Source organism: Urocampus carinirostris, chromosome 6 (assembly GCF_059441175.1).
Source record: "Urocampus carinirostris isolate Australia breed hairy pipefish chromosome 6, RoL_Ucar_1.0, whole genome shotgun sequence".
NCBI classification, from domain to species: Eukaryota; Metazoa; Chordata; class Actinopteri; order Syngnathiformes; family Syngnathidae; genus Urocampus; species Urocampus carinirostris.
In genome coordinates, this window is record NC_142354.1 from 29074197 (window position 1) to 29090011 (window position 15815).

The window sequence follows — 15815 nt, forward strand, 5'->3', positions numbered from 1 at the left end:
AAAAAAATACCAAAATGAAAAAGTAGTGAAAACTTGAGAAAAAAAATAAACAAAAGGAGAAAAAGAGGAGAAGAGCAGGAAAATTCAGAAAAAAGCCAGAAAAAAAAATTAATAAATAAAGGGAAAAGGAAATATAGAGAGACCAAAAAGCAAGAAAAAAGTAACAGTAAAAAAACACAATGAGTTTTTTTTAAAGGAATTAATAAAAAAGTAGAAAAAAATGTAAAAAGAAGAAAATGTTTGTGTTGCATTGAAATAATTTCCAATTATAACAAGTCAATCTTCTTCCACTAAAAAATGTGATTAAATACAGTTCTGTATCGTGCAACCAACTTAATAAGCCACTCAAAAATGTTAGTATTATGCGACCACAGACACCAGGGAAAAAAAATGAAAATCTTGTGAAAGAATTGTAAAAACAAATGATGTTTGTAGGCCATACAACCTTTGCAATTGTACATTAGTCAATTCATTCAAAAGTGAAAAATAATTTTGCATTGCCGTAAACTCAGCAAAATGTAACGTGATGTCAAGTTTTGGACATGTTTGATAATGATTTAGTTGCCACACTTTGGGGTTGCTGTTGCTCAACTGTTGTTTCAAGCGTTGCTCACCGACTTTGTGTGAACGCTCAGGCCCGTGAAAGATTAGCGGGAACATTGCTGGTAACGTTTAAAAATCGGTCTTGAAAGTGCTTGATAGTGCTTGAATTTGTCCATCAAGATGTACAAAACCTGGGAATTGGCCATGATAAAAGAGTACAAACCCTGCATTTGTAGCATACCTTCTAAATGTCTTCATGACCTGTGTGAGCTGGGAAAATTGTCCGTGACATGCTTTAATGTCCCCAAATAATTTTCCTTATTTGTGTGTGCTTTAGCAGATGCATGCTAACTTTAGAATATTACCAGTAGTTTTAAACATTATAAATCATGTACAGTGGAACCTCGGTTCTCGACCATAATCCGTTCCGGAACCCTGTTCGAAAACCGATTTGTTCGATCACCGAAATCATTTTTCCCATTAAAAATAATGTAAATCGTTTTAATCCGTCCAACACCCTGAATTTTCACCTTGAATGTTTAATGTAAACATGAAGCTAACCCAGGCTAATCGTACGTTCGCGTTATCGTAATCTTCCGTACGAAAGATTACGCTAACATGAACGTGTCAAAATAAAAAAATCAGGTCGTTTACAAGTCATTTAGCACCCGGGTCTCCACAACAAGTGGTGAGCGGTTCATTGGAAAGGGGGCTCCGTTCCAACACCCTGAATGTTGGGCTCCGTTCCAACACCCTGAATGTTTACCTTGAATGTTTAACGTAAACATAAAGCTAACCCAGGCTAATCGTACGTTTGCGTTATCGTAATCTTCACTACGAAAGATTAAGCTAACATGAACGTGTAAAAATAAAAATAAAAAAGAATAAAGAAAAGAATTATGAATAGGATTTCTTACCTTTGTGGTGGTCAGCAGAAGGCGCAGGTGGACGGTGGGGAGAGGAAAATCATCAAAAGTTTTTCAACCTCTTCCAAAACTTGCGGCCGTTGCTTGCTTATAGCACTCACTCCTTTAGCCACATCACTAGATTTCACAGCCTCCTTATTCTTTAGTATCGTACTGATCATAGATATAGCCATGCTGTATTCCCTAGCAAGATCAGATACTCGCACACCTCCTTCATATTTTGCTATTATTTCTCTCTTAAATGCAATAGTTGTACGCACTACTTTTCTTTTTTCAACTGTAGCAACTTTGCTGCTTGCACTGACTTTCTTCGGAGACATAATTAGGGGCTAAAGCACTTCGTACACCTATATTTAAAGCGAAAGCAAAACGAAGCACGTCCGCACGCGATAACAGTTGGTCACGAAAAAAGCGATCTACACCCGTATGCCGCTCAGCATCGCACCCTAGCGTACGCACTCACGCATTACCGGCGTTCGATCTCCGATTTTTTGACCGAACAGCGAAGCAAGAGTTTCTTGAAATTTTTGGTCGGACTCTGATTTGTTCGAACTGTGAGGCGTTTGAAAACCGAAGTTCCACTGTATGTTGTTGGGGCTAATTTTATAAATTAGCTGCATCATTGTACAAGCTGCATGGTTCCAAACTTTGGGTAAAAGTATTTGCTTATAGTTCGTATTTCATATTAAGTATTCTGGTCATACAATGGAATAAAATAACTTATCTTCTCCCCCCCTAGAGTCTCGGCAGTTCCTCCTGTATGCTCGTCAAATAGAAATCAGAGGCGTAGACATAGACAACCCGTACTACAACTACATCATCTCATTCACCGTCCCTGACATCGATAACGTGACGGTTCTGGACTACGACGCTCTCGAGCATCGCATCTATTGGTCCGACGTCCGGACGCAGACCATCAAGAGAGCTTTCATCAACGGCACCGGAGTCGAAACTGTCATCTCTGCAGGTATGACACATTGAAAATGCTTGAATTGCAATGTTGTGTTTTCAAGGATCCAAGTTCTTGAATTGTTGGTGAAGTGCCCTTAAATGTTTGAAATTGTTGCCATGTTTCTCAACACGTATGCTTAAAAATGACGCTGACACTTAGCCATTGCATTTCTTTTTCCCTCCTGATTAATGGCAGCTGAAATGAGTTTTTACTGTGTTGTCCTTTGTAGCGCCATCGCCCCCTATGGGTCCCACCTAAGTGGACAGGATCTAAAAGCATGTCTTGATAAATTCACTTACAAGACTTAAAATTGCATGTAATCACAGCTAAATTTGTCGCTCTTCAAAATACATGATTCACACCAGATTTCTTCTTTTCATGTACTGGATGAAATGAAAGATTGTCTTTCTTTTCTTTTTTTCTTTTTTCTTTTTTTTTCTTTTTTTCTTTTCTCTTTCTTTTTTAATTCCTTTCCCCTTTTTCTCATCCTTTTCAATTCGTTTCTTTTTTCTTTCCTTCTTTCTTTCTTTCTTCTTTCTTTTTTCTTCTTTCTATTTTCTTATTTCTTTCTTTCTTACACCTTTCTCCCTTATTTCTTTCTTTCCCTTTTCTTTCTTACTTTACTTCCTTCCTTCACTCCGAACCGCCCTCCCTCCGTTCCCTTCCTTTCTTCCTCTCTTCCTTCCTTTCTTCCTTTCTTCCTTTCTTCCTTCCTTCCTTCCTCAGCAAATTCATTCTTCCCTCTTTCCCTCCTTTTCTCTTTCTCTCCTTGCCTCTTTCCTTCCTTGCAGTGGAGCTTGCTGCGAATGAGTTAAGTTAATTTAATGTCCTCATTTGTGAAAGGGGAGTCATTGGCCCACACCATTTATTATTTAGAAAGGAATTTAGTAGGACTAAATAACTACTCAGCTATTTCCCAGGCGTAGACTTAGCCACTTTAGTTTTCACTGACAGTGTCATTTGAGGCTAGTGTGCTAAGAATGAATTCCTGTTTATTGTACTTTATTTATTAAACCGAGAGAAAAAAGTAAAAAAAAAGAAATGACTGTTTACTTTATTTTCTCTTGACTGTCTCTTATGGATTGCAATAGCAGATAACAATACAAAAAAGTACTGCCTACTAAATAAGTACCTAAAGGAGAGGTCATCAACACTGTACCTTCGGTAGCTTCCTGAGTAGCCTGCGGACTGGTTCCGAAAATTGCTCGCTAGTAATGGGTCATTGCGATTTTCTTGGGAATTTGAATTCTAACTGATAGGAGAAATCATCGACATGATAAATGTCTTTAAATACATGATTATTTCTTCTAAAGTATTATTTTAAAATAACTTATTTTATTTTAAAATAATTATATGTAAGTGACTTAACACCCCTATACAAGGCAAATGTTTTAGTGCAGGGGTCAGCAACTTTTTTTTGATTAAATGAGCCATTAAAGCAAATTATTTCGATTATTTACTTTTTTTTCTTAGTGAGAGCCAAAATCATTCATTTGGAGACAAAATTGAAACATAGTCGCCAAACCTCATCTCCAGACAGTCCAATTATTCAGTGTATTTTATTTCACTGTGTGTCGTTTGATATTTCCATAATATTTATAAAATAATAACACCAGAGCCTGTGTCCCATATACATAAATGCCCCACTAAAAATGTGTCTCCATCCAGCAGTAACTTAGGATCACATTGAGGTTCCTTTCTACCGTCATTTTTTTAAATTCAATTCATGTTTATTTGCATAGCCCTTAATCACAAGGAGTCTCAAAGTGCTGCTCAGACCACAGATTATTGCAAACTAGACTGTTATTGCACAATCCCGTGATCTAAAACCTACATGAGGGCAAGGAAAAACTCAAAAACCTCAACAAGAGGAAAATGAAGAAACCTTGAGAAAGGGTTGCACATGAGGTAATCCCCCTCCCAGGATGACCAGGAATGGATGTTGCAATAAAAAAAGAATACACAGATATAATCAACAGGAAATATAGGTCATTCATAAGCTATATAATAGAAGTGTGTTTTAAGCCTAGATTTAAACGATTCCACTAAGGTTGCAGATCGAATCTCATGGGGCAGAGCATCCCACAACACCGGAGAACACCCTCAAACCTGTGGATTTCTTCTTTGCTCTTGGGATCACTAGTAGACCAGCATTTTCAGACTGAATGCTCCAGGCCAGAACATAGGGGAAAATTAAATCTGAAAGATATGAGGGAGCAAGTCCATGCATGATTTTCCGTAATACCAATAGAACCTTAAAATTACATCTTAAGCTAACAGGGAGCCAATACATGTTGGCTAAAATCGGGGTAATGTGATCAAACTTTCTTGTTTTAGTTAAAAGCCTCGCTGCAGCATTTTGTACCAGCTCCAGGCTCTTGATGCTGGACTTCGGGAGACCGGAGAGTAGTGCATTACAGTAATCGAGACGGGAGGTAACAAACGCATGAATTATAAACCCCGCATGAGACTGGGACAGCATAGGGCGATTTTTAGTAATGTTGCGAAAATGGAAAATTGCTGTTCTAGTAATATTCATAATGTTTTGTATAATAGTTTCAAAACAAGGTGCTAGCAGAGTTATTTGATAAAAATATCACAATATACTGCAAATGACAAGGATACGAAGGATTCTGCTTTGCGACGCCGTCACGGTTCTAACCCTTAGGAATCGATCAGTCATTATTCGGTCTTTCCTTTCGTTTTACAGATGTTTTACAGATATTTTCTACATCTTTGAAATCTACAAATACTTGTCCTTAAATGCATCGTTGATCATTTCTCATTTTTCTGTACCCTGCGTAAAACTGTACGCTTAAGAAAATAGTCTTAGAAGGGGAATGTCACACTTGCATGTGTATTTATGATGCATCTCATTGGCTAAGAGACACGGACAAATTTGTGAAGGCATTTCTTCTTTCCTTTAGTCTTAGTTGAAGAAAAGCGCTACGGCGCTTCTGCCGCTAGTGGTAGAAAACAGTGTTGCACTCCTGGCCTATATGTGTTAAAAAGGTAATTCTGTCTTAAATGCACTCATTAAAAGAGCCGTAATTGGCTCCCGAGCCATATGTTCCTGACCTCTTGTTTTAAAGATATGGGTCTTCAAGGCTGATATCGTTACTGATTTTTAGTATTTGGAGTAGGCCGATAACCAATATTAGGAGCCGATATTCATTTGCTGTAAAAGCTTGACAATATTTAATGAAATAGTTTTAAACATTTGTTATTATACAAAAAGAAACAAATAATATTTGTTATCAATTCAAATTAAACTTTAATAGCTCTTTGAAACCTTTTTCAGTAAATACATTTGAATTTCAACACAACTAACATGGCCAATCTTTCACTTAAACCAGTGCAGGAAATAAAATTAGTCTTGGCAGCAACTCGTATAAAGGTACAAAAAAATCGAATATCTCCCAGATGTTTTTTTCACAATAAGTAAATAAAGCTGTCAATCTAACCAACATAACTTAAAATAAATGTAAGGCATCCTCGTAAAACTGTATTGCAAAAAGCAATGAAAATACCAACAGATCTTGAAAATTGCAGTGTGGGCATTCCTGGGTCAGTTTGATGATGTTCGATGTTATGGTAACAGCTAATCACCCAGCCTTCCACTTTACCATGCTTTTTATGCTCTCTTTCAATCATAAACAAATACCCCTGAGTGACAAACTAATCATGACCAGAGCTAATATATTAGTCTCCACCTGAATGCGCTACCCTAAAACAAGTTAACTACTCGTTTTACTCTGTCTTTGATCACGCACATGCTTTTTTACCACAAACTTTTAAAAATTTCAATATTATCAGCGGTATTGATTCACAGGATTGTCGGAACTTAGTTAGTAGTGCTGCCGCTTTTCACTCCGCTCTAACCTTCTTCTCCTGAACATTGTAAAGTTTGTAATAGACGTGAGATGCAGATCACTGGAATTTTTAGCACCTTTTTTCGTTTACCCTCTGCACGCCTGTACTCTCACTAGACTGCAGAGTCCGTAAAGCTTGTGCTTCATTGGCTCTGCCCCTGGTTGCTAATACAATCCGAAGGCACGGTGTGGGTACTGACAGACAGAAGGCAGGAGAGAGAGGCTCAGCTGCATCTGAGCCTAAATAATCGGCCCGTTAAACAAATAAGAATGCAGATATCGATATCCGTCCTGAACATCAGAGGTGATAGTAGGCACGCCAGATAATTGGTCGACCTCTAATTTGTGCTCTACTTCTAATAATTACAACCTAGTATTATCATTATAATTACATAGTAATAGCATAGTAATTACATTTGTTGTTGTTTTAGGAATGCATATCAAACTGATAGCCATTCATGTTAATCAGCAACAACAATAGTACCTCTCTTATTCAAAATTTTGGTGACCCCTTATGTAGAGATACAACTCGATTGTGTAGCTAGAAAAAACAAATGTTGTAAATGTGTCCAATTTCAGATCTGCCCAACGCTCACGGCCTAGCGGTGGACTGGGTGTCGAGAAATCTCTTCTGGACCAGTTACGACGCCAACAAGAAACAGATCAACGTGGCCAGACTAGACGGTTCCTTTAAAAACGCCGTGATCCAGGGTCTGGACAAGCCCCACTGCCTGGTGCTGCACCCCATTTTAGGGTGAGTGTCACATCCTTGTCAAAGCCCAACCTGTCGAAACACATCTCTGGACGTGGTCACCTTTGACCCCGCCACGTGGGCTTTTACTCTATCCCGGAAGACGTTTACACTCCACCGGCCGCTGAATTATTTACAGTCTGTCCGTTCCTATTTCTCGTTGCTTGTTTGCGCTCCGTCCTTGGCTTCCTTTCGTGCTTAGCAAATGTCGGTTTTCCTCAGTGTCTCGAAACGTAACCCCCCACAGCAAACCGGCTTAGCGGAGAGTCGACATCTGTATTTACATCCAATCTGGTTTTGTCCAACCCCTGGAGGAATTTTTGGGTTTCTATTTTGGGGTTGGCGTACAAAGTCGAGATCCTGTAGCAAGTGCTGTGGCCTTGTGGCTTTTATAAACTCTTTCCTGCCTCTCAGGGTCTTGTGCCATGTTTAAAAGCACGCTCAAATGGAGGAATGTTTCCGACGTGAGCATTTTTGGAGCGAGGGGGGGAAATGAAGACCAGATGCTCTTGGATGTATTTGTCCTTTTTCTGACACTCACACAATGAATGCATCAGGGGGAGTGTAGAAGCGATGAGTGTTGGGGGGTGGGGCAAAGGTTTCGGCATCCTGTTGTTATTTGGATTGGAAATATTTGAGATTTTAACACATGTAGCGGCAGTGACGGCAATACGCTGTTTTTCATAAAGCGGCAGTGTGTATGAAAACGTCATTAAAAAAGGTTTACTTGAATAATAAGCAAAAAGACATGAACTATCATATAAATATGCATTTTTATTTTATATACTCTCAGGTGGCAAAATTTGTATTTATTTGATATAAGATGAGGCTTACCTAGAGGAGCTGACATGATTGTCCTCCATTTTTCTACTGGTAACCCCGAAAAACCAAAGAAAACTTTTTTCCCCTTACTTTTTCTTGATTTCTTTGATCACTTAGAGGTTCCATAGTTTTAATCTTTTTAGATTGTAGCACTGTTTTTTTTGTTGTTGTTTTTTTTGTCTTTTTTTTTTTCAATACAGTGACATCTAGTGGTCAAATGCTACAAACTGTCCTTTTAGCTTGGAGTAAATTAGGTAAAAAGATGTTGGAAACATTATATTTTGACATTCTTTACTGACAAAAATACAGATTTTAAACGTTTTTTGAAACCATACAAAATAATTGGATCAAACCATCCTACATTGGCTCCAGATGCACCAACCTACATGGATAAATTTAATGCAATTTTCTGGGTTGTACTATTTTCGTTTTTCTTTTTTGAAAACAAATTACTTTGGGGATTAGACCAAATGTATGCTATTTTTTATTTTTTTATTTTCCTTTTAAGCAGTGGATCCAATTTCACGTGTGGTTTTCTTTTGTTTTTGTCTTTATTTATGTTTTTTTTAACTGCAAATTTGCCCTCTTGTCTTGCCATATCCACATCAAGTTTCCATCATACCCTTGAATATGTGTTCCGGTATGGATTGTAGAACCATTTAGCTGTCAAATTAACTGATTCTCTGTTTGCTTAGGAAACTCTATTGGACAGATGGGGACAACATTAGCATGGCCAACACGGATGGCAGCAACCAAACCGTCCTATTCATTGACCAGAAAATGCCTGTTGGTGAGTGAGCTGCTTTTGAGTTAGACTCCATCCAATCAAGACAGTATATTGTGGCCTGGATATTTGCTGTATAATATTGTATTCAACATATTTTATTTTTTTGATTTTTGCATCGTGCATATTCCGGTTTGAAGCTCAGCTTTTGTTTCAATTCACAATCTTTTCAGAGATGTTTATGTGGCAAGCATCTGGATACTTACATTAGAATTGGATTCTCATTTATAACAACTTAGTGAACATTGTTTAGGACAAGATTAGACATGACTCTACTGCAGGGGTCTCAATTTCAATTGACTCGGAGGCCGCCCTAACCGGGCTCTGGATGACGTTTTCCACAATTAAACCTCAGACAAAAAATGTTCTACTGCTCTCTTGTATATATCCATCCATCCCTTATCTGCACCGCTTGTCCTCAGTAGGGTCGCGGGGGTGCTGGAGCCCATCCCACACGTCCTCGGGCAGTGGGCAGGGGAATCCCTGAACTGGTTGCCAGCCAGTCGCAGAGCACACACAGAGACGGAGAACTCACTCGTTCATTCACACCTAGGGACAATTTGGACCGTCCAATTAATCTGACATGCAGCTTGAGACACTTGCTCTACAGGATAAACACGTGATCAAAACTCAATAAAGAAAAAAACGATTTAAAAAAAATTCAGGAAATGTAAGCATTGTTTTGTAATTGTGCAAAAGGTCATTTAAATATATTGGCCTTTTTATGCAATTAATTGCAAAAATCTTATTAACACAGATTTGTGTAAAAACATTCTCAATTTGCAGCCAATCCAAAGGAGTCATGCCACATATCCCTTCACAAAATCATCTTTCAACTTTGTTTTTTCTTTTTTTGTAGTTCTTTTTTTTCTTGTTTTATATGAAACATTACAGTTTAGCTTTAGCTGTTTGTGATCTTAGCAAAATATCGCAGTCCTGATCAGCTTTATCATATTTTTCTCTGTTTAAACACTCGCTGTTTTAAATCTGAAGCATATAATCCCTTCCCGGGAAATACAGGCTACATAAAACATAACATCTTTTGGGTTTTTACAGGGCTCTCAATTGACTTTGATGCTGAGCAGCTTTACTGGATCAGCTCAGGAAACAGCACCATCAATCGCTGCAAGCTGGATGGTTCCGGCCTGGAAATACTCGAAGGAGTCAAGGGCAAGCTTACCAAGGCGACTGCTCTGGCCATAATGGGTTAGCTGAAATAAAAACCGAATGTCTTTCATTGGGATTTTGCGACGTCATTGCAAGTGATTTTGCGCTTCATCTCACAGGTGAGAAATTGTGGTGGGCTGACCAAGGAACCGACCAGATAGGAACTTGTGACAAGCACGACGGCGGAAACTGGAAAGTCCTGAGGAACAGCACGTCTCCGATGATGCATATGAAAATATATAATGAAACTGTACAGAAAGGTAAGTGCAAACATATACAGACGCTACCCAACTTACAAACGTTATAAGTAAGTTGAATTTGTTCGTAAGTTGCTTCAGTGCAATATTTTGTATGTTTGAGGTTTATATAAGTGTGTTTAAAGCTTGTTTACGTAACCCGTATTGTTCTGTACTAAAAATTAAACATTTAGTAAATTAAAATGCTCTATAAAGTTAAAAAATTGAGGCTTTACTTATTATTTTACTTGCGCTTCAAGAGGACCTCCTCTGTGGTAAAAAGTGGCCGAAACAAAGCGTTCCAACCATTTTCTCAACCGCATCACGCTTTCTTATTCCACTTACGTTTCAAAAGAAACTGCTCGCCTCTTCTTTACGCTTCACACCAACCATATTGAATGGTTGCACGATATAATAAACAATAAAAATGTCCAAGTTGTTAGCGCACTGGAGATTGCATAGACATAGACAGTATAGAATGTTTCCACATGAACGAGGAAGAGGAAGCAGATTTCTATTCTTCCGGGTAGATGCTGGGCTAGCTCTACAGTAATGTCCTGTACTCGGAAAAAGGTGCACACAAAACAAAATCTAACTTAAAGCAATGCCTGGATGTTATTCGACATCCCGAAATGTTTTTTCGTATCTACCGTCTTACGTAAGTCGAATAGTCGTAGATAGGGTCTGTACACTAAAGTTAGCCACACTGTAGCTCGAGGTGACGTTTGGGGCAAGCCGGCCATTTTCCATTCTGTTTTTTGAATTTAGACGTTTTTTAGTACATTTTTTATATATATGCCTATATTGTTTTTATTTTTGTTTATATTTATTTTTTTGTGTTTATTTCTAATTATCCTTTTTATTTATTCATGTGTTTGTTTGTTGGTTTTATTGTTGTTTTTTTCTTCTTCCATACTCATAGAGCTCTGACATAAAACTATAAAACTTTGTAAAACAATAAAAATATGGATCATTTGATTCATGTGTAATACATATAATTGCAAGAAAAGTATTTGATTTATAGGTCACAGTTGCATAGCTGTCAGCACACATAGTTACTGTGATTTGCTTGTACAGAACTTATTGGGTTTTGTACAACCAAATTTTTAAATATGGCTTTTATCAAAACTCATTAGATTCCCGTCTGTGTAAATATTATCAAGATTCTCCACCCTGGGCTCCACATACATATTTCTTAGACATGTGTTCTGTTTGAAATAGTTGTCAAAATAGGAAAAAATATACCCTTATACGGTCTATTTTTCCTCCCGTCATCCTGCTTGCGTATCTCAGTAAATATGCATGTGTTTAACTCTTTTCTCTGTCTTCAAGTGTTTGCTCTCCTATTTATTTTTGTTTCCAGGCACCAATCTTTGCAGTAATAACAATGGTGACTGCTCCCAGCTGTGCCTCCCCACTTCCCCAACCACTAGGGCCTGCATGTGCACTGCAGGATACAGCTTACGCAGTGGCCAGCAGTCCTGCGAAGGTGCGGCAGATTATGAAGCACTTTTCTTCGTGGAATCAAGCACTTGTTAATGAGTGTGTATTTACCCTAGGTGTCGGTTCTTTCCTCCTATACTCTGTGCATGAGGGCATCCGTGGGATTCCTTTGGACCCTTCGGACAAGTCCGACGCCCTGGTGCCGGTGTCAGGCACTTCCCTGGCTGTGGGCATTGATTTCCATGCTGGTAATTAAAAAACTAAGCTGATTTTCTCAATCAAGATATTGAATTTTCCGCACAATATGGCACATCCACCAAAAATAGTTCTCCTACATGAATTTTTCGTACATAAGGCGCACCGGACTATAGGGCGCATGGATCTGAGACTACAGCAATGATCAGTCGATTACACCAAAATTGCAAAGCATCGTATGCAATGGGATCAAACCCGGGTCGCGGCAGTGAGAGCGCCAACACTTATTACTAGACCTCCAGTGATACATGAAAAGGGATTCAATTTTATATCATTATCACATTATATGTACTCACAGTGCCAGGAACACAGATTTGTATCGTGAATTTTGTTCTGCATTCTAAACAGTACCTCTACTATTTAGCCTGTGCTTCAATAAATATAAGGAGCTTGTACAGTATTTTATTGTAATTATTTGTTATCTCCATTCTTGAACATTGTTTGGAAAAGGAGCGGATAGACTGTTTTACCATTCAGTATGCAGAACAAAATGCACTATGCAAATTGGTGTCTCTGGCACTGTCAGTAAAAATAAAATAGTCTGAGAATGAGATAAGCTCAAATGTAAAAAGTGTCACATCCTGGTTTTGAATCCCGTTGTGTGCATTTTTTTTAATTTGGTCAACAATCGTTGCACAAAAACGTTTGTATACATAAATCCTCATGTAGTAGGATACACCTATAATTACTATATGCATTTCCAGTCTTATCCACCGTATTCTGTGGTATAAAAGGCATCCGTTGAATTTCTGGCCAATTGTTTTTTAAGTGCGCCTTATAGCCCGGAAAATACGGTTTATAAACATCAATCCTGATTGCTGTCTCTTTATCTCAGATAATGACACGATCTATTGGGTGGACATGGGCCTCAGTACAATCAGCAGGGCCAAACGAGATCAAACATGGAGAGAAGATGTCGTCACTAATGGCATTGGCAGAGTGGAGGGGATTGCGGTGGACTGGATAGCAGGTGAGATACATTGAAAGTTCTATAAAAACGTTGCTTCTAAGGATTCTATTCACATACTTTTGGAAGAACTTATATTCTTGAGATCTCCTACCAAGTACTAAAATCTCTCGTTACCCGGACCATGGAATCATACAGGAAACTCTATAGAAAGTATATTAATCTTCACATAATCAAGGCTGTTATATTTTCTTTCAGTACGTCATATGTACACAGACACTGACACAAATTAGAGATAAGCTGGGTACATGAAAAGATGATCAATAGTGTATAGCAGGTGAGGTAAATGCAAGGTTCTATAAGAACAATCCATTAAAGGATTCTGAATCTATGCACCTACTTTTTGGAAAAAACTATAACTATAGTCTTGAAATCTCCCACTAAGTCCGAAAATCTTTGCAGGTGGGTACTTAGTGGAATCATAAAACAACATCCGTATAAAGTATCTAAACATAAGCAAGCCAATTGGCCGGGGTGTAAGATTTTGTTTCAGTATGTTATCTGTACACATATACTGATGCAAATATAAAAGTATATATTTTAAGACAGGGCAGCACAGCAGCGCAGTGGTTAGCACGTGTGTGGCACAGTTCTGAGGTCATGGGATCAAACCTTCCTGTGGGGAGTTTGCATGTTCTCCCCGTGCTTGTGTGGGTCTACTCCGGGCACTCCGGTTTCCTCCCACATTCTAAAAACATGCATATGTCAGTTTAATTGGCCGGTCCAAATTGTCCCTAGGTGTGAATCAGCGGGTGAGTTGTCTGTCTCTGTGTGCCCTGCGACTGGCTGGCACCCAGTTCAGGGTGTCCCCTGCCCACTGCCTGAAAATAGCTGGGATGGGCTTCAGCAACCCCTTGACCCTACTGACGATAAGCGGTCCTACCACTCATCCAATCAAATCTGATCACTACTACCACTCACCTGTTCAAATAATCACTGGAAGTGCTTTTATCATTGAGTAATATGAGAATGCTTTTTTTTTCTTGGCTGATTTTTTTTATTTGGCAATTAAATGCCTGCAGATTTGTGTAGCTTTCGTGTAGTTCAGGTGAGACAGTAGCTTGAAGCCGTACAGTACATAGTACCTGTTCAAATTTGATCACCATCTGAAAAACTAAACATTGTATTTTCCACATTTTTCTAATGGTAGGTCTAGGCGTTTCCAAAAGTGGCCATTTGGATAAGACTAGTTAACCATTTTTTAAACATTGTTAAAGTGTTGTAAATGTTTGACTTCTCTTTCCAGAAGTCAATCACTGATTGTGCACACTTGAGCGTAATTATCGCGCATAAAAATGGATCCCGGGATCATCTGCGCATGTTTACTTTCGGCTTTGATTTTAAAACAGCTCGTAAAATTACGTTGGGAATTTAATTGGCTAACCTATGTGTCAATCTACATTTGAATTGCTCCCTATTGGCTAAAGATATTTAAAACTGAATTGGCCATGACATTTTTCGTCAATACAGGCCCTCGTAGGCTGTCACAGGCTAAGGACCGTGAAAAAAAGCCTCCAATTGGCCAAGAGTGGTGTCAATCAAAATTTCCGAGGTTAACGGCTATACCAGAAATCTCTGACAAGGCTGTCTATTTTTAAAGGGGAGTTATGGAGCCAGACAAAAGCGTTACAACAAGGATGGACAAACGATACAGGAATGGGTTTTTTTTCTTTTTTATTGTCGGCATTATCGTGTGCTTTGGAGTAACTGTTTCACATGATTAGATTCACTGAACTGTCGTGAACATAACCAGACCCTTTTGTGGGAATTATTTAATTCGTAGAATATTACAAGACTTTTGGGATAGTTATACCAGCTTTATAGTTTTCAGGTATCTTGTTTGAGACTGATCGTGTTGTTTCTTTGATGAGTATATTCTTAAATGGTCATCATATTTTGAATCCCAAGAGGTTAAGCTGTCCAATAATATGTAGCATGACATATTTTCAGTGAGTGGTGCAATCTTGAAGACACGACTTGTTCATCAAGGTCCCTAGGAAAGTTAAGGGGTTAATCAGAAAGTGTCTTAACAGTGAACTTACATTGTTTCATGCCTACTTCCATTTAGAGCAAATTCAGAATTTGAGCAACACAGATGAAATTTGCTTGGGCAAACCTTTATCTCTGAGCCATATGTACAAATAAAAAGAGCCACATATTCCCGACCCCTGTTATAGAGGGATACAGAGCATCAATCCACAGACTCAGAACATCATTTTCTCCTCTTGCATTCTTTCAGGCAACATCTACTGGACGGACCAAGGCTTCGATGTAATCGAGGTGGCCCGGCTGAATGGATCTTTCCGCTATGTGGTTATATCCCAAGGCTTGGACAAACCTCGCGCAATCACGGTGCACCCTGAGAAAGGGTGCGAAGCCAGCTATCCTCAAGCCGTGTTCTTATTTCACTTAAGTTTAATGGTGTGTGTTTTTTAGATACTTATTCTGGACCGAGTGGGGCCAATACCCTCGGATTGAGCGCTCCCGGCTGGATGGCACCCAAAGAGCCGTTCTGGTAAACGGCAGTATTAGCTGGCCCAACGGGATCTCCATCGACTATGAGGTAAGCACACTTTCTTGTTTATTGATAATAGTGTTTTCTTGAAAAATAACTTTTTTTCTTCCACTGCGTACCCACAGGAGAGTATGCTGTACTGGTGCGACGCCAGGACGGACAAAATTGAGCGCATCAATCTGGAGACCGGAGAGAACAGGGAAGTTGTGCTGGCCAACAACAACATGGACATGTTTTCTGTGTCCGTGTTTGAGAGCTACATCTACTGGAGTGATCGGTGTGTCACCGTTCTTTATTTCCCCCCCAGGAGATTATTAAGAGTCACAGTCCATGTTTTTATGCCCTTTGCCTGTTGTCGAGCAGAACTCACGCCAACGGCTCCATAAAGAGAGGCAGTAAAGACAACGCCACAGACTCTGTGTCTTTGAGGACAGGGATTGGGGTGCAGCTCAAAGATATTAAGGTCTTTAACAGGGCCAGGCAGCAAGGTGAATTACCATCTTATTCCTGTTTTAGTCAAACCTTTTCGAGTCAAAGCACCCTTTTTTCCTTGAAAACATTCTGGAGGGCACACACACCGCC

The 15815-nt window shown here is 39.0% G+C and overlaps 1 protein-coding gene across 1 annotated transcript in view; it reads left to right on the forward strand.

The window, feature by feature from the left end:
• LOC148364518 (low-density lipoprotein receptor-related protein 1-like) overlaps positions 1-15815 on the forward strand; it is a 231213-nt gene that overhangs the window by 154598 nt on the left and 60800 nt on the right. The window contains exons 29-40 of the mRNA XM_088338658.1: positions 2209-2436; positions 6873-7047; positions 8562-8656; positions 9707-9856; positions 9937-10077; positions 11417-11542; positions 11613-11744; positions 12587-12721; positions 14958-15087; positions 15155-15281; positions 15359-15510; positions 15597-15721. Coding sequence (XP_088194784.1) covers positions 2209-2436; positions 6873-7047; positions 8562-8656; positions 9707-9856; positions 9937-10077; positions 11417-11542; positions 11613-11744; positions 12587-12721; positions 14958-15087; positions 15155-15281; positions 15359-15510; positions 15597-15721 — 1716 coding nt within the window. The remainder of the gene's footprint in view (positions 1-2208; positions 2437-6872; positions 7048-8561; positions 8657-9706; positions 9857-9936; positions 10078-11416; positions 11543-11612; positions 11745-12586; positions 12722-14957; positions 15088-15154; positions 15282-15358; positions 15511-15596; positions 15722-15815) is intronic.